Source organism: Formica exsecta, unplaced genomic scaffold (assembly GCF_003651465.1).
Source record: "Formica exsecta isolate Colony F162 unplaced genomic scaffold, ASM365146v1 scaffold192, whole genome shotgun sequence".
Classification (NCBI taxonomy): domain Eukaryota; kingdom Metazoa; phylum Arthropoda; class Insecta; order Hymenoptera; family Formicidae; genus Formica; species Formica exsecta.
In genome coordinates, this window is record NW_021849218.1 from 858,913 (window position 1) to 881,080 (window position 22,168).

A 22,168-nucleotide genomic window follows, 5' to 3' on the forward strand; every position below is an offset into this window, starting at 1 on the left:
TATATATTTATCATACAGGTACATATATACACATTTATATCTTTTCAGGTCTGCATAAATATCATGGGTCGTTATACAGGAAAAAAATGTCGTCTTTTGACAATGTTATGGCTGACAGCCTTATTTTTTTTAGTAGAAATTGTAGTTGGTTACGTAACCAATTCAATGGCTTTAATAGCAGACAGTTTTCACATGTTATCAGATGTAGCCGCTTTGGTAGTAGCATTTCTTTCGGTAAAGGTAAGCTTTGAAATTGTCTTTAATTATGTTGAAAAATCCAGTCATTAAATCTCTGTTGCGTAATGATAATGTGTGTCAATCCCTTATAAGCTTTTTTACATTGCAGATGTCGCCGAAAAAATGGTCCAAGAATACCTTCGGTTGGGCGAGAGCCGAGGTATTAGGAGCCTTGGTAAATGCTGTGTTCTTGGTCGCTCTATGTTTTAGTATTACTGTGGAGGCATGTAAAAGATTCATTGAGGTAGAAGAAATACACGAAGCCAAACTACTTGTGGGAGTTGGAGCACTTGGTTTGCTGGTGAATGTGATAGGTTTATGTTTATTCCATGGTGAGTATTTATATGTTACACAATGAGCATTATTTGTTTTCAATAAAGCTTAAGAAGCTTAAAATATATATACCGACATTTAAATTGATGCAGAAATATATGTTCTTATTTTTAAAATGTTCAGTTAATACAGTATAAAAAGATTTTTAGACAGGAAAAAAATATTCACATCGATATTCATTTTCTATAGAAATTTCCATTATTTTATTGTTATTAGATTAATATTATTTAAAATATTAGATCTTGTGTATCTCAAGTACTATATTCTTCATATCTAATCATCTAATACCTTAATATCTTAATTATGATCATGGATAACCGATATTATTGCAAGTTGCTGTTTGTATAACGTTCTTTGTCCAATATATTTTCGTAATGTTATCTTATTATTGATGTTCAAGAGATTTTGTCTTCAAGATAAAAAGTTGATTATCCAGTATATATATCCAGAGATGAAGAAAAGTATTAATGCAGCAGAATTTGTAATATGAAACTTTTGTAGATACGATAAAAGTAAAATTCTTATAAAGTTCTCTTATGAAGTGTCTTATGAGTTTATATTTCTAGAGATTGCAGAAAGATTACAGTTATATTCGCATGTTGTATAAATGTTAAAAATTCACTGTTCAATAACATCTAATAAATCGATTTCACTATCTTATTAATATATTATTAAATCATAATTGAGTACTCGGAAAACAATCAGTTATTCGAATAAACGAATACTGACAATATTAAAAGAGCAATATTATTTTATTTAATTTATCAAACAAAACATTGATTAATGTTATAGCTAATGTATTCAATATTTTATATCTTTAACAAATAAAATAAGGATCAGCGTTACCATATCTTTTTCCTGTCTGCTTTTAATTAATTGATTAATTAATCTTAAATCTATATCATGGACATTTTATATATGATAGATAAGAGATTAATCTACTTTACCGATATAATCTGCAAATATTTACAACATAATTGTAGAACACGGAAGTGCTCACGGTCATTCACATGGTATATCTCGAAGTCATAATAGACTGAGTACTTTAGTAGGTACAGACGACAATGAAAACGACGAAGCTTATAGACCTTCGACACCCCAAGTAAAACGAGCGCATGGTCATTCTCACGATGCGAGTCAGATGAACATGCGAGGAGTATTTCTTCATGTACTTTCAGATGCATTAGGGTCTGTCATTGTAATTGTATCAGCCCTCATTGTATGGCTTACAAAATGGAAATATAGGTAATTACATACACTGTATATTTTATGTACGAGTTTAATACTTTAGTATAAAACTCATATAATTTGTAAATACTCTTTTATTTCCATAGATTCTACATTGATCCTGCACTGTCGCTCTTATTAGTCATTCTTATTCTGCGTTCAGTATGGCCGTTACTCCAAGAATCAGCTTTAATTCTACTACAGACTGTGCCAACACACATTCAGGTAATATTTTATTGACTGTTAGGTAATCTTTGGTTACCACTATTAGGTAATCTCTCTTAGGTAATATTGTGTGTGTATATGACTTTTATAGTTTAGTTTAAGATCTTAGACATAATATATATATATAATACATAATTATAAAAATTTATTTGACACAGGTCGATGCTATACAACAGCGTCTACTAGAAAATGTAGATGGAGTATTAGCTGTACACGAATTCCATGTATGGCAATTAGCTGGTGATCGTATTATAGCTAGTGCGCACATAAGATGCAGAAATCTTTCGGAATATATGAAAATCGCCGAACAAGTTAAGGAATTTTTCCATAACGAGGGTATACACTCTACGACTATTCAACCAGAATTTATCGATGTAAGCAAAGAGAATAACATTGTATAATGTGTGTGTGTGTGTGTGTGTGTGTGTGTGAGCGTGTGTTTATACACCAAATGTTCTAAAATTTGTAAGAATATTGCGGTAGAAAAGTTTACAAGAGACTGAGTAATCAAAATGCATGCATTTTTTTATTACAAGCAAATACAAATTTGATATAAGTTTGGATAATTGTGAATTTTAATAAGAAGTTGTCTGTTCGTGAATCATGCATACGGTAGTATCAATACACAATCTTTTGTCTATCGTCAATGATGCGCGAAGTGTACAGTCATCAAACTAACTGTATTATACACGTGATTCGCAAACAACTATTTAGTCATACATACATATATATATATATTACTAAATACTTATATGTATTATATTAATACGTATAATCTTCTCTGTTATTCTAGTATCATTCTAATAGCGAAATTAAAGAGACTCCCACGGAAGATTGCGTGCTGGACTGTCCAAAGACTGATAAGCCGTGCAATCATGCGACGTGCTGTGGTCCTTCCAAACAAGTAAGTACAATATTCCATCCATGATTTTATCGTCGTACATCACTCCTCTCGCTTATATTCGCTCGATGCTCTAGTATAATGTGGAGAGAGATACAAATCCTCGATCTGCGTGTCCTAAATCAAATTACCTCGGACGATGCTTAGAAGGAATAAAATCAGAGTCAAATACGACTATAGACCGCGACAGTTCGTCTACCACGTCCGACACAATATAAATTCTATATTTCATCCATTTGAAAGTACAGTTATTTTTCATTATATTAAAAGAAATCGTTTTGATGAGTAATTTTATTTTACTCGATTTATTAAGAATCTCTATCTTATATATCTAAATTTAAATTACTAATTCATCTAAATTCAAAATTCAAAATCAAATTATGGTAAGATTAGTATATAATCAATATGTGATCATACAAAATTGGACATAAATTCTATTTTTATATTTATTCGAAATGAAGATGAAAAGATGATGCGCATTATATTTATTTTGACATTAGGACATAAATATCGTCTATATCATACAATTCTTTCACGTTTTGTTCCAGTTTTACTGATAAGTGCAAAATAAATTTTATAGATGATAATTTATATAATGCAGGGTCGTGAAACTCCTTCACCTGGAGAGACACCATATATGTGCAGACAGCGTAATAGCCTGGCACGTTCGACGGGCTCTATAGGAGGAACAGAGCAACAAGAAGTGAATGAAATGGAACGCGGACATTTGCTATCACTGCCCGTCTCGCATCCCACTTCGTTCCACTCCGTCCAAGTTCCCCATCCTCACGTCAATGCACCAACCGTTTAAACTCCCTTTGCATTATCAAATATCTACCTCCATAGAAAAATATGCGGCGCGTCACGATTTATTGTACAAATACAATAAATGAGTATATCTACATAGAATTGACACACATTAGTATCAGCAATTGATGGCAGAGGTTGAATGACGACGTTTTTGCAATCGCATCAATTACATCTTGTAATTGATTAATTTTTTTATATTTAAGAATTTCTCTGAAATTTTTGCATATACCAAGCAATCTGTTTCGGTTAATCTTTGCCATCAATTTACTTATAACTAAATAATTAAGATATTTGATAATTAAATGCCAAAGGCATATTAATACCAAATATATTATATGCGTTACATAACTCTGATACAAATAAGATGTCGAAGTTATTCTAGATTTCTTGGAAGAATTCCAGAATTACAAAGTGCTTCGAATGTTCAATGCATAATTTATCACAAAAAATATAGGACTTGTAATCTATGTTAAGTATTGTTTAAATCTCACATATATACACACACTCATAACTTGTACATTGATTTACACTATATGGCTTTATAAAAACATCACTTTGCGAAATTCTTTATTTATATAATTATCTTTATAATATAATTTTTATTCTGTTAAAACATTATATAATACACAGTTTTATAAAATAGTACACAAATCTATAAGCGAGAGTACCAAATCTCTTCATTATACTGTATATTATTTTTTTTCCATGTAATTCTTAAATATTAAGTCTGTATATTTTTTATGTATTTCTTGTCGATTTGAATTATAAGAAAACTAAAAGCTCAATGTATTATTTGCTTATGTGTATATCCCATGTAATGTTATTTACAATTGTAGAAATTATAGGGGAAAGAGAAGATTATATACAATGTTAATTTTCTTTGTGTACTTGGTCTTGACATTTTTTTTATATAAGCTTATATAATAACAGTACTATAAAAATAAGAAAATTAAACATTGACTGAGTTAAAAGAAGCCTTTTATTGATAGTTCTTTTGTTTGTATTTTTCCTTGAGAGATGAGAATAGGAGTTATTCCAATTTATAATGTCAACTTCCTTTCTTTCTCTCTTTTAGTATCTATTAACCGTTATTTTGTGATTGGATAACTGATCCTGTAACCTCAACAGTTTTTTTTTTATAAAACTGTTATTTCTTTAATATACGAGTTAATATGAGAATATATAAATTAATAACTGTCACTAATTTTGTCATTTTCACACAATATTCAATAAAATCCCAAATTACAATACTGTACTTTTATTATTTAACTACGTTGTTAGTATCTAACATTGAAACTTTTTAATAATATTTATACATTATTCACGATTCAATATTAATTAGCGCACACATTTTTATAATGTAGAAAATCCGTTATCTATATATTAACATATATCTGTGTGTTTCAGTTCTCTCAAATAATATTTGTAATGTGAAAATATATGTGATCTATACATATGTTTTCACGTGGTCTACGTCATTTGTTGCCTGATCCAAGAGATATAGTTATATACATTAGTGTACACACCAGGTACTCCTGCATCTGCACAGCCTATACCCCATATTACCAATCCGATAACTTCAAAGGCCCCGTTCTGTGTCGGACACACCAGTGGTGAACCTCCGTCGCCCTTTAAAAAAAAGGATTTATAATGATATTGAATTAATTAATGAATAAATACTACATTAATATAAATAAGAGGCTATGTCTATAATTCTCTTACAGTGCATGCATCTTTGCCCGCTTCCCCTCCAGCGCACATGGAGTTACTGTCCAGATTAAAGTTTCCGCCAAGTCTCGTCTTGGAACGAAGATCCGTTTGGCAAGCCTCGTGAGTCAACACAGGTACGTCTACCTCTCTCAAAATATTTTGGTACATCCCGGTAGGTCCAAAAGCGTTCTTTCCCCAACCCGTCACCCAACATCTTTAAAATATTAATATTATGATATTAATCGGATTATCATGTTATTTATGGAAAGATTATATTGCAAAATTAAAATATATTCTGATGCTCTTGACAAAATGCTAAAGATATAAATATAATTATGATAATTGGAGTACAAAAGCACACAAAAGATCACATTACATATTTGTTGATGAATTAAAAAAATTTAAATTAGAGAAAATTATATGTAAAGCGACGTTAAATTCAAAAAAGTAATTAATTGTAATACGTGCTTTGTTCCCGCACCAACTGGTCCATTTGGCAAGCATGCTGTATTGATGTTAGGACTAGTTGCTATTGGAGCAGCCGAACTCAGTCTAAGCACCGCTATATCGTAGGGAAGGTTTTGTTTTGGACAGTCAAGGTTACAGTTTGAATTATATTGAGGATGCAGAGTAACTTTCGAGATGGAAATGTCTACAGAAGGCTCAGTAGTAGATTGAGAATCCCACGCGCCCAATTTCGCTTTAATCCCACCGGGATTGTTTCTGTAACATGTTTGTACAATAATTATGTTATATTATGACGAAAGATATAACAAATTAATACATTGCATATTGTATTGATGATACAGGAATTGATTTCCCTTTAAAAATCTTCAGAAATCTACGCATATATTTATTACTTACTCGTAATTCTGTACTTTATGAGCGGCGGTAAGGACGTACATCGGACTGACAAGTACTCCACCTCCGAGATAAACGTTACCGACGGTTAAAATGGCCACTTGCCAGGGATATGCGCCGTAAGCAGCTTGTCCTGGGGGATGCGGGGTAGATGGTATTTTTCGGATACCGCAGCCAACATTGTTTGTAGGCGTTGTGCAACAGTATATTTGTCCAGAGGGGCAAGTTCTTCCCTAAAAATAAAGTTTTATATTATAAAATGATTATACTATAAAATGATGTATATATATATAATTGTTACATTTTTATAGAATTTTTATATAGAATTGATAATTAACGTTCTTTCCAGTGTAAATATTTCGTAATAAAGTATCAAATTTTTATATATTTTTATTAATAAACGAATACTACCGTATTCACGATTCTGATGTCAATGCTGCAACCTGGAGGACAGGTGGTTCCAGTATAGCACAAACATTGTCCATTGTTCACGATAGCAGCTGTAAAAGACAATAAAATATATATCAGGCAACATTAATAGATTAATTCATAAATTAAACTAACAAAAGTTAAACGTGCTAAACCAAAATAAAATCTTTTCTTTTATATTTAAGAATTCTTTGTATTAGATGATACAATTATTAGATGATTATTAAAAAGTACTCTCTTCTAAATATCATTAACAGACTAATAACTTATCAGACTAACACTTGATAATTTTTATAATTAGTCATTTGTATCATTATATTATTTTGTTATTACTTTTTTGATATCATAAATCCCTTGTTACTAATATTATGCATTAATAATAGTATATGGCTAGTAAAATACATACTTTGTAGCATTGGAGTAGTCTCAAAAATCATTTGTCCACATATTTGCTGCAACAGTTGGCATAGCAGTAATAAAAACAAGATGCTATTCATTTCAAAGACTTCAAGATCACTGAAAATCAATTGTACAGTCTCTTGTATGAACGACACAACAAATAAAACACGGAGACTGTAGATCACGAATTTATAGTTCTTGGTAACCTTTAATCCCACCGGGATTGTTTCTGTAACATGTTTGTACAATAATTATGTTATATTATGACGAAAGATATAACAAATTAATACATTGCATATTGTATTGATGATACAGGAATTGATTTCCCTTTAAAAATCTTCAGAAATCTACGCATATATTTATTACTTACTCGTAATTCTGTACTTTATGAGCGGCGGTAAGGACGTACATCGGACTGACAAGTACTCCACCTCCGAGATAAACGTTACCGACGGTTAAAATGGCCACTTGCCAGGGATATGCGCCGTAAGCAGCTTGTCCTGGGGGATGCGGGGTAGATGGTATTTTTCGGATACCGCAGCCAACATTGTTTGTAGGCGTTGTGCAACAGTATATTTGTCCAGAGGGGCAAGTTCTTCCCTAAAAATAAAGTTTTATATTATAAAATGATTATACTATAAAATGATGTATATATATATAATTGTTACATTTTTATAGAATTTTTATATAGAATTGATAATTAACGTTCTTTCCAGTGTAAATATTTCGTAATAAAGTATCAAATTTTTATATATTTTTATTAATAAACGAATACTACCGTATTCACGATTCTGATGTCAATGCTGCAACCTGGAGGACAGGTGGTTCCAGTATAGCACAAACATTGTCCATTGTTCACGATAGCAGCTGTAAAAGACAATAAAATATATATCAGGCAACATTAATAGATTAATTCATAAATTAAACTAACAAAAGTTAAACGTGCTAAACCAAAATAAAATCTTTTCTTTTATATTTAAGAATTCTTTGTATTAGATGATACACACACAATTATTAGATGATTATTAAAAAGTACTCTCTTCTAAATATCATTAACAGACTAATAACTTATCAGACTAACACTTGATAATTTTTATAATTAGTCATTTGTATCATTATATTATTTTGTTATTACTTTTTTGATATCATAAATCCCTTGTTACTAATATTATGCATTAATAATAGTATATGGCTAGTAAAATACATACTTTGTAGCATTGGAGTAGTCTCAAAAATCATTTGTCCACATATTTGCTGCAACAGTTGGCATAGCAGTAATAAAAACAAGATGCTATTCATTTCAAAGACTTCAAGATCACTGAAAATCAATTGTACAGTCTCTTGTATGAACGACACAACAAATAAAACACGGAGACTGTAGATCACGAATTTATAGTTCTTGGTAACAATATCCGATACGATATGTGATCTCCCTCCGAGCTATCACATGTAAAATATCTGGCACAACATGGGAAAAAAAAAGAGGAGCAAATTACTTTCAATTATAATTATGCTAGTATGTATATAATAATAGCAAGTGTAGCACGTTCGCAACCAGCGTAATAACGCCCGGTGGTATTCCCAACAGATCGGAATAGCCGTACGTCCAAAGGCAAGGTGTGGAGACACAAGGCCATCCCTGTTTCATTGGCAAATAAGTGACGAAGGTCAATAATCATCCATGCGAGCAGATCGTGGATCACGCACCGCTGATTTCATTCAATGTTATGTGTTTTAAAAAACACATTGTTGCAGGAAACATTATTTCATAAGTGCTGACAAATTATCTTCGGGCTTTGTACTTGACATGTATAGTGACAAAAGAGTTGTTGCATGAATGACAAATATTATAGCAGAAATATTTCTACAAAAGCAATATCCTCTCTGCATATTCTATTTTTAACTTTTGAATGTATTCAAGAGCTGGAAATTGCTTTAAAACGTTTTTTAAAATTCTAAGAATGTTTTTAAATGTCAACTTGATAGAAAACAGAAATGTAAACATAAAAGTTTCGCCAATTATCGACAGAATATAATGAAATTATCTGAATCGGAGAACAAATTGCAATAAACATCAGGGAATCTGTTAAAGTATTCGAAACATGCCAGTCTTCGCATTTTTCGCTTTACATTTGTACATTAACAGCCACTAATGAATTAATCACAACAAATCAAATTAATCAATATTGTTTAAAGAGAAAATATGACACTTCTTTATAAAAATCATAATTACGATTTATTTTTAAATTAATAAAATAAAATAGATACCAAATGTGATTATAAATATCTCTATAATAATCCTTTAAAATTCATTGTACAACACTATAATAGAGAGAAATATAAAAATATCATTAATATGCCATTTTTTTTATTATTCATAAATTACGGAATGCTTAGATTATGCTATAATTTTCGTATTTGTGAAAACTCTACTTACATATGTATTTCTCATAGTTTACTTAGCTCTCATAAGAATTAACGCGACCACATATAAAAATACATACTTTGCATATATGGCAGATTCTTTTTAACAGCATTTGTCAATAACTTGGCAAAAGGTACAGAGGTAGATAATGCGTCAAGTAATGCATTTATCTTAACGCAGCTGTACTTGTCGTAAAACGGTGATCTTAAAATATACAGCAACAAACTTAACCTTCGTCGAACGAGTTCTTCTTCCTCTTCTTTACTGAATAATGCCTTTGGAGCACAGCGAGTAAAGATATTCAAACTGTATACAAACATAATATAATAACTCAATTAAAAAAAGAAAAGATCACAATTTATCAATTATGTATAATAGTTCAATATGTTATAATTACCTGACTACATCGATAATAAATGATAACATCCATGGTGGCCACTGGTTTTTGTTAGTAATGTACATACAACCAAGATGAAGCAACGGTTTTGTCACATAAAAACTCTAGAAGATATAATTTGTTACATGTCTTATTAATATTATTGTATAATTATAAAAATATAGGGGACACAGAATAAATTTCAAAAATATAGCAGAGATAATACATGAAATGAAAAAAGTAAGTCAATTATAAAAGAATAGAATAAAACTAAATGAAGCACTTCTATAAATTTTCACAATAGCACAATAACTTAATAATTCTGTTACATCTATATGATTCTTTTTGCCAAAAAGAAAGATTAATACTAATATTTTTTAATTTCAACAAATTTTAATACAAATTAAAATACAAGATTTTAATTTCTCATTATATCAGAACATCTTATTATATTGAGACTTTATAATACTAAATTTTAACCAACCTCAGCTAATTTAAGAATTTTCTCAGATTCCTGATTCTTGGTTAAGTTTTTATTTTCATCCGTATTAGAAGGCAAAGCTTTCCATGTTCGCATTTCTATAGGAACTGAATGTTTTATACTTCTAATAACAGTGCCTGATCTTTTCAGCGTAAACCCTTCCTTTGACTGTATACTGTCAACCACTTTGTTAAACTTTTCTCTGTTAAGCGGTGGTGTTGCAGGACTCTTTGTCATACGCTCCTTATATACATGAATCGATAACAGTCGCAATATGGTCCTGTACAAAGTAAATATTCATCTATATAGAATAAAACTTGATATAACATATAAATATGTTTGTGTTGCCAAAAAGGAACGCCAAACACTTACTTGAACAATTGTATAATTACAATTATTAACCATTTTCCCTTTGCACCCCACAACTTTTCGGCTGACACCTCAAGCAATGCCTCAGTATATTCCACCACAGTCAACCAAATCTTAATCTTTGATTCGAACTGAGGTACCTTCAGATCCTTACATTTGCTGCTATACATAAGTAAATCATTGCACAGAACAATTAGGTTTGGCATAGAATAAATTAATTCTACAGCCAAACTCGAATTACGCAACTGTCCTATAAACAAAGAGAGATAATAGATTTAATATTAAGTATACCTGACAGAGAAAATGATAATATAACATATTTTGAGAACTCTTTTCTAACCGAAACTGAAATAAGATAAACATCTGACAGTAGCCTCAATATCTGACAGCAAGTGCGGATTAGCTACAATCCATTTCTTGTAAGATGCCAACAGATTATTCAATGTGAAATTGACACAATTTGCCATTTTATTAATATTTTATATTAGTTTCTTATAATATGATACGCAATAAAAATTCTGCTTATTTCATTGCAAAAATCACTCAGTATCAAGAACTGTGTATCCTATTCCAAACATCGATTTTTAGATCGATTTTAAAAATTAAAATTCGATTCCTTTCACGCGTGGCATGATACGCACATGACACTCTCATTGTCAGAAACGTCATTCTTCAGATTGGACACGTGATTGGTTAATTTTGTGCACATATGTACGCAAAGTGCAAGAGAGTTGCAACTCTATATAAGAATCTATAGTCTATGGTTGCATAGATTATTCTCGGGTTGACTATAGGTTGGCTATACTGATGATAATCGGCGATGTTTGCTGATGTCTGGTGTTTGCAATCACCCGGTGACGGTGAACGGTGACAGCAGTGTGCGCGATGCCACGCGATTCGCGTGTGTGCGTGTGTAACGCGCGGATACATATATCGGAAAGCGTCATATAAATAAGCGGCGAATTTGCGAACGGTAGCATTCGCGTTCGCGAGTCCTGCTCGAATTCGGTTGATTTGTCAACGATTTGAGCGGCCATCGCTTCTATTGTTTTCACGGTGTCCTTCAACCGAAGAGATGGCATCGCCTACACAAGTGGTAAGGGGACGGAAGTCGTTGACAGGGTTTGTTTATACGCTGACAGCGGCGTATCGCTCACTCTCCTTTCACATTTTCTTACTAATCTTATTTTCTTCTCTTAGAATGTCACGTCAATCGTTGTGTTCATTGTTTTACCATACAGAAAAAAAACTACTACTTTATTCTCTCTTCTTTGTTCTGAGTCGCATACGCTGATCTTTTGTTAGCTCAATTGTATTTGAGTGAACACATTGAATTTAATAATTAATCGAATTGATTAAATATTTTTTATATACAGCAGTATGAAAAAAACTAATATAATTAAATATACGATTTAAACATATTGTGCAATAAGTAAAATAGTGTATATACCTTGTATAAAAAAAGAACGAGAAATTTTTTTAATGCAAACGAGAAATGTATATATAAATTGGAGAAATATATTTTAATATATTATATATAATATATTAAAATCTTTCTATATGTATGCACACACGAAAATTATTATCTTTTTTCTTATTTTCTTCTCAGGAAATGAGAGAAAATTATTTATTAAATTTAGAAAATTTATATTCTTTTTAGAAATTAAGAAAAAAGAAATAACTATATTTGTTTGTGTACATACATATATAAAGAAGTTTTTAACATGCACTTATTGCCAAAATTTATATATACATTTCTCGTTTGCAATATTTCAATAAAAATATATATGTATTATTTCATTTGCATATTAAAAAATATTGCATATATATGTTAAAAAAGATTATATATATTTATTATAAGATATTCATTAATTTCTTTATAATTGTAAATTATTTTTTGTTTTGTAAGCCAGTTAAATGTCATTAAATTATATTTTAGTATTTTAAACAACTAAACTAAAATTAGGTAACTAAATTATGTAGACAAAATTGGAGGGAAGTATATAATATTGATCAGACATGAATGGTAAAAAACAAGAATTTTCACATTATATGTTTCCTGTTTGACATTCTTTAAAGATCAATCCAATGCAGTTGTTATTGTAATAATGTACTATTAGAGAAACCACCAGATTGACATAAAGTGACTACTCTATATCAAAGACTATTGTGCATCCTGACGGTACCAGTATTAGATAATGTACTATCATGTAACTGGCTGGATTAAGTCAATGATTAGGCTTCAATGACTATGGATAGATCTCTTTACACATGCACTGTTATTAGCTGAATTTCAAAGATGAAAAGTTGTTCATGATAAAATATTTTGCTGAATATCTGAATATACATTTTGACAATACACACATATCTATGAATAAAATATATATTTCAATCTTTCTTTAAAAATATTACACACACAGACATACATATGAGAAAATATGTTGATGATATGATATTAAATAAAAGAATATTAAGCTTATATAATAATCATGTTAAAAGAGCTGTTAGAAATAAATGGTTACACAGACACAAATAACATTAAATAATATATATAAGATAAATAAGAAATTAAATAGAGAAAAACAGAAGATAGAATTATTCTTTTTTTTTCTCTCTGGTTTCCTATTTTTCACACATGGGCTATTTAATCCACTTTAGAACAAAATTTCTTTGCTGGATTTAATTGTTTTATATGAAGTGTTTAATTATCAAATTGCGAATACGTTAAATGATAAGTCAAAAACAATAAAAAATGTTTACAACATAATGTTCTCAAAACATATTTTTACTTCATATCATTTAGTATCATTAAATTTTATCTTTATTCCAGTTATCTTTATACCTTTTTTATCATCACATTTTCATTTATCGCGCAATATGCATTTTTCGATACATAATAATATGAAGTACACTTTTGCGTTTCAGATAAAAAGTATCGGGCCGAAATTGGTACCGTTCTTTAAAAGCGTGTCAGTATATTTTGTATTATTTGCTGAACAGCCATCTCTGCTGACGGCATGTTTTAAATGTTTACCGATAATAAGTCTTATTGTTTTCATCCTATTGCACGGAATTAATTTGTCCAAAGAGTAAGTAAAAAAATATTCTTACACCCCTGTAAACATTAATCATATAAATGAAATAAATTTTACTTTGAGACGATAGTTTTGCTTTAACATTACTGACACAAGACTCGTCTCTTTTTACAGATACGCTTTCTCCAGGCGTATATTAACGGGGTTGGTGTTTAGTTGCATAGGCGATGCACTGTTAGTGTGGCCTAATTGTTTCACCGCAGGCATGTGTATGTTTGCTATCGCGCAAATTATGTATATAATTGCATTCGGGTTCAAACCCCTGAATTTAACGCTTGGAGCGGTACTGTATATATTTTGTTCAATTGGTAAGATTAATGAATATGAAGGAGTTTCCAATTCCTTTCAATTAATCAGATATCAATTGATTGATACGATCGCTTTCCAGTCATATACGCTTTAATGCCTGGACTAAACGGAGTTTTAGCAATAGGAGTGCCAATTTATACAATATTACTCACTACTATGGCATGGAGGGCGATATCAAGAGTACAATTCTTTGGGGTAAATCTATGCAATAATATAAATATAAAAATTACAGAAACAGTTTATATCTCAAGAGAGAGTGAGAGAGAGTTTTGTCTCTAAATATCGTGTATCGGTATTGATCACTTCTCTAATAGCTTGCGCTCTTTTCACTCGAATATTTGTTGTAATATCGGGATTAATTTTTGTATATCGTCATACGCGAGGGATTAATCACATTCTATTATTAGGAGTTATGGACATGGACTAAATTGTGCAGTTGCATTGGAAGCATTTGTTTTGTCATATCTGATACTTTGCTCGGATTTCATTATTTCCACAGTCCATTACCTTACTCTCAGGTATGTGACAATAATATATGCACATTAACAATATCATTGAATGCTTCTGAAGAGAATACATAGACATAATATAAACATAAATATATTTTACGAATAGACGAATATATTTTATTAGCAAATATAATTGCCCGATAATATGTCCGATTTTTACTTTGTAGGTATCTATCATGCTTACATATTACGCAGCGCAATTAGGCATAGCGTTGAGCGCAGTAGATTCGAAAAACAACAGTAATAACAGAATACCTGTCAGTAAAGGCTGAAATATTCTTAGTTATTATTTATTGGTAAGGGAGAAAGAAGAAAAAACCCATCTGCAGATACAAGAGAAATCTTTTTACATATCTGCTTTAAATTATGTGCATAATTCCACTAGTAAATTGTTGTGATAATCGTCTTTGACATATTGAATACTTCAGAGCCATATTATTAAAGGCGGCTCAGAGAAGTTTTAGTGATAATTGTACCTTTGACTATAAAAATAGACTTGTATTTCTTTCTTTTTTTGTTATTGATGCAATGTAAAGAAGTGTCCTATAGAGATTTCATATTAGCCACATTTGTGGTATCCTATTTTTTATATATAAAATAAAATTTAAAAAATCATTAATATTAAGACCACACAAATAGAATAATAAAAGAATATTAATATTCTCTTAGAGAAAAAATTCTTTAGAGAAAAAAATATAATATTTTATGTTTTTACTAAAATAGAAAAGATATTTTATAATGTTGCCTCTGAAGACTGAGGAGATTTTCAGACATAGAAAATAGATTATTTCTATTAAGAGTTTCTTATTTATGCATTTAAAATTATGGCAAATTATAATTATTTTTCTCGTATATATACTTGGCCAAAATGCAATAGTCTACTTACGATATATCATGAGAATAGCGAATATATTAGATTACTGTTTAAAAAAAAATATGTATACATTATATAATGTCTGTAATCTCTGTATTCGTATCATCAATGTTATCATTCTCCAATGTACATTATCATTTTATGAAGAGCAAGTTGCAGAAATAGCTATATATAAATTATATTATAAAGATATTCTTTAAATCTGTATTATGTATTACTGTATATACCATCATGTTATATATATGATGTGGTTTGTATCTTTACTATAACGTAAATCATTAACACTGCCACTTTCTTTGGCAAAATAGAGATTGAGCAATTGATTTATAGATTCAACTAACGTTTAATAATTAATTTTTTTCTACATAGTGAAAAAAAAATTTATAAACATGACAAGAAAGAGAGAATTCCCCTCAGAAATTAAATTTTCATATTAAACATTTTCTTACTCTTTCTGCAAAACTTATATTATGGAATTGGAGATGGTAGTAAAGTTGCTCGCTTATCATACTTTTCATAATGGCGAGTATTTTATAAATTACACTTTGGCTGTGCCATAAAAGAGATTTGAAGATATTTTTATCTTATTTCCTTTTATTTTATTGAATACATACATTGTAAGTAACTTCTTTCACATAAAATATATGGCAAATGTAAATATAAAAATTATAATCTCTGTATAAGTATAAAAAAAAAATATAGAACATTATATCAACAATTTTGTTGGAACTATCCAAGTAGAGTACAAATATATAGATTGATCTCCATTGATGTTACTGTTGTAAATCTGATACATGATGTATATTGTGTATGTTAAATATACTATATATTGTTTACACAAAATATGATGTAAGATTTTTAACGAGGGCACATAGCATGTCTACCTCCATCCACAGGTAATGATGCGCCTGTAATGAAATTGGCGTCGTCGCTCGCTAAAAACGCAATAGTCTTTGCGACTTCTGTAACGTCACCCGTTCTTCCTAGAATATGCGTCTCTTTGCTATGCTCAAAAAAGGCTTGTAGCTGTTTTTCATTCATTCCACTACGACGATGGAGATTTGTTTCTACAACACCAGGGTTTACAGCATTCACACGCACCTAGGATATTTTAAAAATAGTAATACAAAACATTAAAAATAATATTAAATTATCACTGTGTGTATGCAAAATTTTTTTTACTTCTGCACATACCTGTTTTGGGCCCAATTCCAAAGCAATACAATGTGTAAATTGATCCAGAGCTGCTTTACTCATGCAATATGCCAAACAATTTGGGAAAGATCGTAATCCGCCTACACTAGAAACGTTAACAATATTGCCCTTTGTTTTGATTAAATGTGGCACTGCTAGTGCTGTCAGTTGGTATATTGAACGAACATTTGTATTGAAAACCCTGAAAATAGATGTTAATATTTTAAGTTTATTTTTTAAAGTTGAAGAAGAAAGAAAAAAAAATATTTTAAAGTTGAATACATTTTTATTATTAATAAAATATACATAGATTATTATTATATACCTGTCGTATTGTTCCAGACTTGTAGATTCTATACTACCATTTTCCAAAACTCCAGCATTATTAATTAAAACATCTAGTTTGCCATAATGCTTAATTGTTGAGTCAATAATATTTTTCACATCAGTTTCGTCAGTTAATTCTGCAGTTACAATAAATGGCTTAGACTGTCCGCATTGTTCGGCTACTTTATTTAAATTATCCTTATTGCGTCCACTTATCGACAGCGATGCACCAAGCTGAGCCAGGTGAACAGCTGTCGCAGCTCCAATTCCTGAGCTGGCTCCTGTTATCAAAACAACTTTCCCCGCAAACGACATCTAGAATAAATAATGTTCATTAAGAACTTTACAAAATTATAGTCCGATCATTATTAAAATTATTATTTCAATGATATTATAGTCATAGGATGAAAAAATGATATTGTAAAGGCAATTAAACTCTGACAGTTATTGAACTTATTTTTTGTACACTATATATTTTATACAAATTATTATTTATTTAAATTTGATGTAAATTTGATTTTTAAAGAAAGAGAAAAAAGACAGAGTATAAAAGCCACAATCAAGACGATCATATCATTTCTCGTTTCGAGATATGCGAAAATACTTACTTATGTATAATATAATATGCACGATAATATATATATATAGACACTAGAACGTGAACTTAAACGATAGAAAACGCAATATCGTATTCGTCATTTATAATCCGTGATAACTGATTAGATTTCTTGAATATTCCTGAAGCGCGAGTCACGATATGATATGGATTAGTACACGATAATAACAGATAATAAATGGCTTCGAGTCTAATGGACTTATCAATAAGAATGACATAGCATATAGACGGCAGCTGGATGTGAAGTGTGAGGTTAGGAGCAATTACAGTGCCGAACACTGCCGAATACATCCGAAGCGTATCGCAAAACTAGCCGAAGTGCTTGCAATTTCCCCCCTTTCTCCCCCTCCCCTTTTCACTTAAATTCAATTGTTTCTTGTAAAAAAAAAAGAAGTGATTGTGATCGTTAATAAACTCTCCGTCTATGAATTATTTAAAAAGAGGCAAAGTATTAGATAGAAGAATTCCAATATTGCGAGATAACAAATAACTAACAGGTGATAACTTTATTAAATTTTTTTGAACATATAGCTGCAAAAAATGCGATAAAACGCCGATAATAGAAAGTTATATTATATCCAGTTTGCTAAAGGTGAAAAATGTTGAAACTAATACACTATTTCGCATCTCGAATTTTATGCTATTCTTTCAGATGGAAGATAAATTAATAAGATAGTATATTATACCGGGTGTGTGTATACATTATGATGTATCTCTAAGAACATTAGTAACTATAAATATATATTTAATTAATGCTTCATGTTGGTTTCTTGATGTCGAAAATTAAAGGGGGGGGGGAGGGGGCGTTCAATTTTAGAGAAATTATCTTTTTCTCAATTATACAATTTAAAATCCACTAATTCTTTCTCTTTTCTTAAAATTAATTTGATAACATTTAAAACTGTCATTTTGATATCCAAATTTTTTAATTTTTATATTTTCCAAATAATCGCGAGATATTAAAATCAATTGGGTTATAGGATTCATATATGAAGATCTGTTAAATGTATGAAATATTCTTCTGTAAGTGAGGAATATGATACAAGCGAATAATATTTTTATTATGTAGGTTTTATTTGTTCTAATTCATTTGTTATAATTGTTAAATACTCTTCAACTTTTGTTAATTGTTCGATGATATTTGTGTTATTCCATTCTTGCTCCTTGATCTTTTTCACAACCCCCTGTAGTGATAATTTTGCACTCCCTAACATTTTTCTTTTTTTGACAGCTGCGATATCTTTAGTACAACGTAAATATGCTTGTGCCAAATTACAACATAACTCCAACACATTTAGACTTGTTTCTTCCCTGTAAGACCATTTTGGATTTGAAGTGGCGATACGATGCGCTTGTTGTAAGTATTGCGCTGCTCTTTCCTTATCAATGTCTGTCTTTCTCAATATGACAAGTTCAGCATACATTCTCCAAATATCTGGACTATTAATTGTATTAGAACTAGTAATTCTTCCAAATAATTCCAAACTGTTTTGAAGCAAACGAGACGCCGAATTTCCATCTGCATCAATAATATTGTTTATTATAGCATTAGTCAATATTTGAAGAACTTGAATATCCAAATGGTTATTCTTCAAATCCAAGATACGATGATAACATCGAATAACCTGAAACAGAGCAAAATTATTTCTTTAAAAATATTGTCTAACATAAATAACGTAACTAATTTTATAATTATTATTGCCCATATCCTTCAAATTACTAAATATTTATATGAATTGTACCTACTTCTGAAAACTGTCCCAAATCAATGCTAACAACCATCAAATTATCCCATATTTCCCAACGATCATAATTGCATTTTATAGCATCCTGTAAAGACTTCCAAGCTCTTGGTTTATCTCCCAATTTAATATATGCTTTTGCTAAATTGTTCCATGCCTCAAAAGTCTGAAATTTTTATGTCAAATATATATAAGAATTTTATTTTTAATTTATATATCATTTATAAAAATAGCAATATCAGAATTATATACATACAGATTGTTCTAAAGCACAATAACGTCTATATGCTGTAGCAGCTAACTTCCAATCCTCTATTTGCAATGCTGCATAACCCAATCTAAACCACACGTGCTCTTGGATGTTATTCAATTGGACTGATAAATTTAAATGTGGTATAGCTTCAGCATACTAAAAAAAATATACTATAATGTAATATATATAAAATTAAATATGTAACAAGTAAAAGATTTAGATTGAAAATTAATAGAGGGAGAGCCCAGATACTAACATCTTTCTTTGTAAAGTAATAGAATCCCCAGTGTCTCTGAACTCTACTACTTTTTTTCTCAGACAATCTCCATGCTGTTTCATAATGATTCACATCTCCAGTTACATCTCCTAGTAGACACCACAACATTACTGTTGGCTTTTTAGATATTTCTTGCTGAATAATCTCAGCTGCCTATAAATGTCCATGTATGTTACTTATTATTATATTTGTATGGCGCATGCATATTATACTTGATATATGTAAGAGATATGTACCTTGTGTTTCAAATTTAATACATTATAACAAATAATCACGTTCTCCCATAATCCAAGTTTTATAAAAACTTCTAGAGCACCCTTCACCAAGCCAAGACTGAACATTAAGTTAGCCCAGTTCTCTTCCAATGCCCAAATAGGTTTCATACCGCTTGCGAATAATAGATCCATTCTTCTAGCTACAGATGCTTTTGTATCATTGTAATCTTTTAGTAAAGACTCTGCTTGCATCATAGACCGCTCGACAGTTCTTTTATCATTAGATTCCAATGAGCAACGACAGCACAAAGAAGTCATTTTTAATGACCAATTCTTTGTATTCTCTATAACTTTCTATGAAAAAAGTTTTCTTCTTAATAATAATATTATTTATTAACAAATAAAATGCAAAATGTAATATTAGTATTGCAACTTACTCTCAGATAGGGCATGATTTCCTCATCAGTGAGTTTGTGCTTAGGTTGACACATCTGCAACTGAACACTATTTACTGTTAAAATATATTCATACTGTAATATATTTAAATATGAACAGTACAAGCAATACTTACTATTTTGCTAAAATTATTGCTTCCTCCAATGCACCCAATTGGATCTCCTCTTTGTACTCTGAAAATTCAATGCGTTCCAATCTCAACTCGTCGTTTAAGTTCAAAGATTTTGGTATATCTTTGCAATCTACTGATGGGAAAATATTTTTGTTCATTTCTACTTTCAAATACAACTGTGCTTTTTCTTCTTGTTGGTACTTTGTACGTTTTCCCATTGCTCCTTCTAGATTTAATGTTAAACCTGCTATGCTCTGAGCATTTTCAAGATATTCCTCAGAATTTTGCGTTCTTCTATAGCATAAATAAAATCTAGCAGATTCTAGATTAAATAATAGCTTACAAAGAGGATCTTTTAATATATTAAGATTATTAATTTGCGATATTATATGCTCGGTTTTTTCAAGTATTATTGCTGAAGTTTCATCTATTACATGTTGATGCAATAAATTAGCTCTAAATAGCCACCAAATGCAACTTTCATACTTGAGCTGTAAATCGATATTAGAGAATATTTTCTTAGACAGATAAAGAAGTTCAGGCTTTTGTACATTTATATTACATTCATCATTTAATGATAAGCCTTTAAGTGCTTCATCTCTCCTGGTTTTTAACCATTCAATATCCTTATCAACATGCGGACCTGTCCAATTACATTGGGCAAAGTATAACAATGAAGCTATTCCTACGTATAGCCATGACAAATGCGTATCAGTCTCAGATATACTGTTATGCACAATTTCTTCTATGTTATCACCATTGCTTATCGCTTTGATATATGCAGAAAGTTCACTATCTATTATATCTTTGTATTGGCCATTTAATATGCTGCATACATTGCATGGCAAATTAGAAACTGAAATTGAGAGAGAACAATTATTGATATAAATTATAGTTTCTTAACATATATTAGCAGAATCAATAATTATAACACAATAATTTATATACATGCATAACGTACCTTCATCTATGGAAAAATTAATTAAAAGTTTAATTTCTATATTTTTATCTATTTGGCCTGCCTCTACTGCCATAATAGTGTCATAACACAATCAAAATATGTGGCAAGAAATTGTATATTTGCTTTATGTTCCGCGACGATTTTAATTTCTTGTAAGGTTGGACATTACATGACCACGCGGCTTTTAAGGTTAGATTTGAGATGTAGCTTGAGGTTTAGTTAGACAGTTAGACCATAAGTCATATAAAATGATTTAAAATGTTTGAGAACCACTGGTAGAGAGAGAAAAAAGAAAGAAAGAAAATAAATATCGAAAAAATGCGATTGGGAGAAAAAAATAAATTAAAAATTGACTATACAATTGTTGTAAATTTGTTTACTATATTTTTATCTGTTTATTTTAATTCTTTTATGAGAGGTTCAACTAAACTTTTAATTTTTAGTT

At 30.2% G+C, this 22,168-nt stretch overlaps 4 protein-coding genes across 8 annotated transcripts in view; 2 read left to right on the plus strand and 2 right to left on the minus strand.

Annotated features, from left to right (window-relative positions):
- Positions 1-4,514, plus strand: part of LOC115234019 (zinc transporter 1) — a 6,059-nt gene extending 1,545 nt beyond the window's left edge. For 3 of the 4 annotated variants that reach the window (XM_029804718.1, XM_029804719.1, XM_029804717.1), the window contains 7 exons: positions 49-240; positions 347-569; positions 1,554-1,815; positions 1,905-2,022; positions 2,181-2,396; positions 2,816-2,926; positions 3,525-4,514. In XM_029804718.1, coding sequence (XP_029660578.1) covers positions 64-240; positions 347-569; positions 1,554-1,815; positions 1,905-2,022; positions 2,181-2,396; positions 2,816-2,926; positions 3,525-3,734 — 1,317 coding nt within the window. In that variant the 5' untranslated portion in view covers positions 49-63 and the 3' untranslated portion in view covers positions 3,735-4,514. The remainder of the gene's footprint in view (positions 1-48; positions 241-346; positions 570-1,553; positions 1,816-1,904; positions 2,023-2,180; positions 2,397-2,815; positions 2,927-3,524) is intronic. The other variant, XM_029804720.1, reaches the window with a different exon arrangement.
- Positions 3,777-11,476, minus strand: LOC115234031. The gene is made up of 10 exons (XM_029804734.1): positions 11,124-11,476; positions 10,787-11,033; positions 10,418-10,694; positions 9,955-10,058; positions 9,637-9,863; positions 7,911-7,999; positions 7,503-7,732; positions 5,912-6,166; positions 5,456-5,657; positions 3,777-5,362 (listed from the first exon to the last, which is right to left on the minus strand). Exons 1-10 carry the CDS (start codon positions 11,248-11,250, stop codon positions 5,204-5,206), a joined length of 1,917 nt encoding a protein of 638 aa, XP_029660594.1. The 5' UTR covers positions 11,251-11,476; the 3' UTR covers positions 3,777-5,203.
- A 95-nt stretch (positions 11,477-11,571) lies between these two features.
- On the plus strand, positions 11,572-15,204 carry LOC115234025 (lysoplasmalogenase-like protein TMEM86A). Its single transcript, XM_029804729.1, has 6 exons — positions 11,572-11,879; positions 13,709-13,872; positions 13,993-14,186; positions 14,267-14,382; positions 14,595-14,705; positions 14,864-15,204. The coding sequence occupies exons 1-6, from the start codon at positions 11,859-11,861 to the stop codon at positions 14,966-14,968; spliced, it is 711 nt and encodes a 236-aa protein (XP_029660589.1). The 5' UTR covers positions 11,572-11,858; the 3' UTR covers positions 14,969-15,204.
- Positions 15,205-16,154: 950 nt separating this feature from the next.
- Positions 16,155-21,944, minus strand: LOC115234024 (3-oxoacyl-[acyl-carrier-protein] reductase FabG-like). 2 transcript variants are annotated; one of them, XM_029804728.1, is made up of 11 exons: positions 21,724-21,944; positions 20,766-21,618; positions 20,632-20,698; positions 20,216-20,548; positions 19,959-20,132; positions 19,706-19,858; positions 19,454-19,615; positions 19,000-19,332; positions 17,090-17,406; positions 16,765-16,966; positions 16,155-16,671 (listed from the first exon to the last, which is right to left on the minus strand). In XM_029804728.1, exons 1-11 carry the CDS (start codon positions 21,794-21,796, stop codon positions 16,429-16,431), a joined length of 2,910 nt encoding a protein of 969 aa, XP_029660588.1. In that variant the 5' UTR covers positions 21,797-21,944; the 3' UTR covers positions 16,155-16,428. The 2 variants fall into 2 exon arrangements, with proteins under 2 accessions (XP_029660588.1, XP_029660587.1); XM_029804727.1 differs by lacking the exons at positions 19,000-19,332; positions 19,454-19,615; positions 19,706-19,858; ... (3 more) ...; positions 20,766-21,618; positions 21,724-21,944 and adding an exon at positions 17,700-18,028.
- Positions 21,945-22,168: the final 224 nt, after the last annotated feature.